This window comes from Propithecus coquereli, unplaced genomic scaffold (genome assembly GCF_000956105.1).
Source record: "Propithecus coquereli isolate 6110/MARCELLA unplaced genomic scaffold, Pcoq_1.0 Scaffold22, whole genome shotgun sequence".
NCBI classification, from domain to species: domain Eukaryota; kingdom Metazoa; phylum Chordata; class Mammalia; order Primates; family Indriidae; genus Propithecus; species Propithecus coquereli.
This window is the reverse complement of record NW_012147189.1, coordinates 5,071,304-5,073,827: the sequence shown is the minus strand read 5'-3', so window position 1 is coordinate 5,073,827 and position 2,524 is coordinate 5,071,304. Positions and strand designations below refer to the sequence as shown.

At 34.4% G+C, this 2,524-nt stretch overlaps 1 protein-coding gene across 1 annotated transcript in view; it reads left to right on the top strand.

Annotated features, from left to right (window-relative positions):
* The window catches only part of MBLAC2 (metallo-beta-lactamase domain containing 2), a 27,366-nt gene extending 24,844 nt beyond the window's left edge, over window positions 1–2,522 (top strand). The window contains exon 2 of the mRNA XM_012644758.1: window positions 1,791–2,522. Within this exon, the coding sequence (XP_012500212.1) occupies window positions 1,791–2,176 (386 nt within the window). The 3' untranslated portion in view covers window positions 2,177–2,522. The remainder of the gene's footprint in view (window positions 1–1,790) is intronic.
* Window positions 2,523–2,524: the final 2 nt, after the last annotated feature.

Below are 2,524 nucleotides of genomic sequence, written 5' to 3'. Positions count from 1 at the left end.
AAATTTATCGAATCTTGCTTTATGGCCTGGTGGATAATCCATGTGTGATTGAAAAGAATGAGTACTTCGCTATTTTGGAGTAAAGTATTTTATTTATGTCACTTAAGTCAAATTGGTTGATAGAGTTGTTCGGGTCTTCTGTATTCATAGTGATTTTCTCTTTACTTGTTTTGTAAAGTACTCAAAGAGGAATATTGAACTCTCCAAGTGTGATTGTTGAATTATTTATCCTTATTTTAATTCTGTCAATTTTTGCTTTATGCATTTTTGGTCTCTGTTTTAGGTGAATAATATATATTTATAATTGTCTTTGTTTTCTTTTTCTTTTCCTTTTTTTTTGAAGACAGAGTCTTACTCTGTCGCCCTGGCTAGAGCGCAGGGGCACAGTCATAGCTCACTACAACCTCCAACTCTTGGGCTTAAGCAATCTTCCTGAGTCATCCTCCAGAGTAGCTAGGACTACAGGCACAGGCCACTATGCCTGGCTAATTTTTTCTTTTAGCTGGGTCTCACTATGTTGCCCAGGCTGGTCTCAAACTCCTGGCCTCAAGCAATTCTCCTGCCTTGGCCTCCCACAGTACTGCGACTATAAGCATGAGCCACCATGTCAGGCCTATAATTGTTATTTTTTTAATGTATTGATTTAATATATAACTTCATAAAATACAGCTCCTTTCTTTAGTAGTGTTCCTTATGTAAAAATCTATTTTATCTTATGTTAATATTCTCACTCTAGTTCTCTTTCATTACTATTTACATGGTGAAACTTTTCAACCTATTTTTGTCTTTGACCTTATAGTTTCTCTTGCAGACTGTGTATTTATTGCTTTTTAATCCATTCTGACAATCTCTGCGTTTTTATGTTTAATGAATCCTGATTATTATACCATGTTAATTCCTCTATTAACTTTTTAGCTGTATTTCTTTGGTTTTTTCCTCTGTGTTTGCATGAATGATTACAATGTGAATATTTTAATTTATAATTTATTTCAAGTTAATACTGATATAATTTCAGTGAAACACAGCAATTTTGCACCAATATAGCTCTATTTTCTCCTCACTGTCAATAATTGTGAAAAGTCTGAGATTTGACCCTACTTGCAAGTTAGCAAGTGAGCCAGCGTAATAGATTCTGATGGAAGACATGTTTCCTAGGTCGAAGATAAAGGACAGCTTAATACTCACAGCAATAGCTTTAGCCAGAGCATCATCATTTGTACCAGTTCCTCAAGTCTGAATTCCAACAAGGTGACACAACAAGGGGCAAAATATAATACAATTCACTAGAGCAACATTAATGAATTGTGTTAACAGAATACTGATACCATGCATGTTTTGAAAAGTAAAAGTTTCATGGTCAAAAAAGTTTGAGAAATTGTACAATAACTTTATCTACTGTATCTACTATATCTACAATATATGCTAGTTTATTAAAAGTTTATTAAAAGCTTTAGAAATTTCGAAGAAAAGAAAGCTGCTTATGAAGTTAGAGTTCCTTAGATTATTTGATCACAGAATCATCTCCTTTTCTTTTATGTATCATAATAACCTACAGAAGTCATGTTCCACATTACCTGCTTGGCCAAACACTGGGCTAACAAACAATAGGAGTGAAATTTAGGCAGCTTATTTTTAAATGATCATTAAGAAATACAGTATTTATGAAATAAAAGTAAAATAAGCATCATCCTTCCCAATTTCTTTGAAACCATTTAGTGTTCTTCTGTTCTTCAAATGATTGAAGTCGAGTGTACAACATGTTTATCTGTAAACTTTGTTTTCATTTGTAGGGGATGTGATCAACCTCGGTGACAGACAGCTCACTGTTATGCACATGCCAGGTCACTCCAGGGGCAGCATTTGCTTGCATGACAAGGACCGAAAGATTCTCTTCAGTGGAGACGTCGTGTATGATGGATCATTTATTGACTGGCTCCCATACAGCAGGATAAGTGACTATGTTGGAACCTGTGAACGTCTGATAGAATTAGTGGACAGAGGTCTGGTAGAAAAGGTGCTTCCTGGGCACTTCAATACCTTTGGTGCCGAAAGGCTTTTTCGATTGGCTTCTAACTATATTTCAAAAGCCGGGATATGTCACAAAGTTTCTACTTTTGCCATGAGATCTTTTGCAAGCTTAGCTCTACGTGTAACAAATTCTAGGACCTCACCCTAGTATCTATACTGATAATCTATTTTGATTAATTACATAAATTAATTCAATTCATTCTGTGCTATTTAAATAGTTAATAGTGAGCATTTCAAGAAGTGCTTTTCTACCACTATTGTATAAAGAAAGATTGAGAAAAGATTGAGAATGAATAAGCCAAAAAAGAAAATTCTTAGTTTAAATTGTTTTCTTTCTTCCAAGTAAGAAACCACTTAAGTAAGCTTATAATTTGCCAAAGCTGTCATCTTGTAATATTTGCTCTAGAAATGACATAGAAGTATATGGGAAAGCAAGGAGGTATTTTGCAGCAAGAGAAAGGACTGTCCTTGCCTCCAATTTGTTTTATTTTATTTC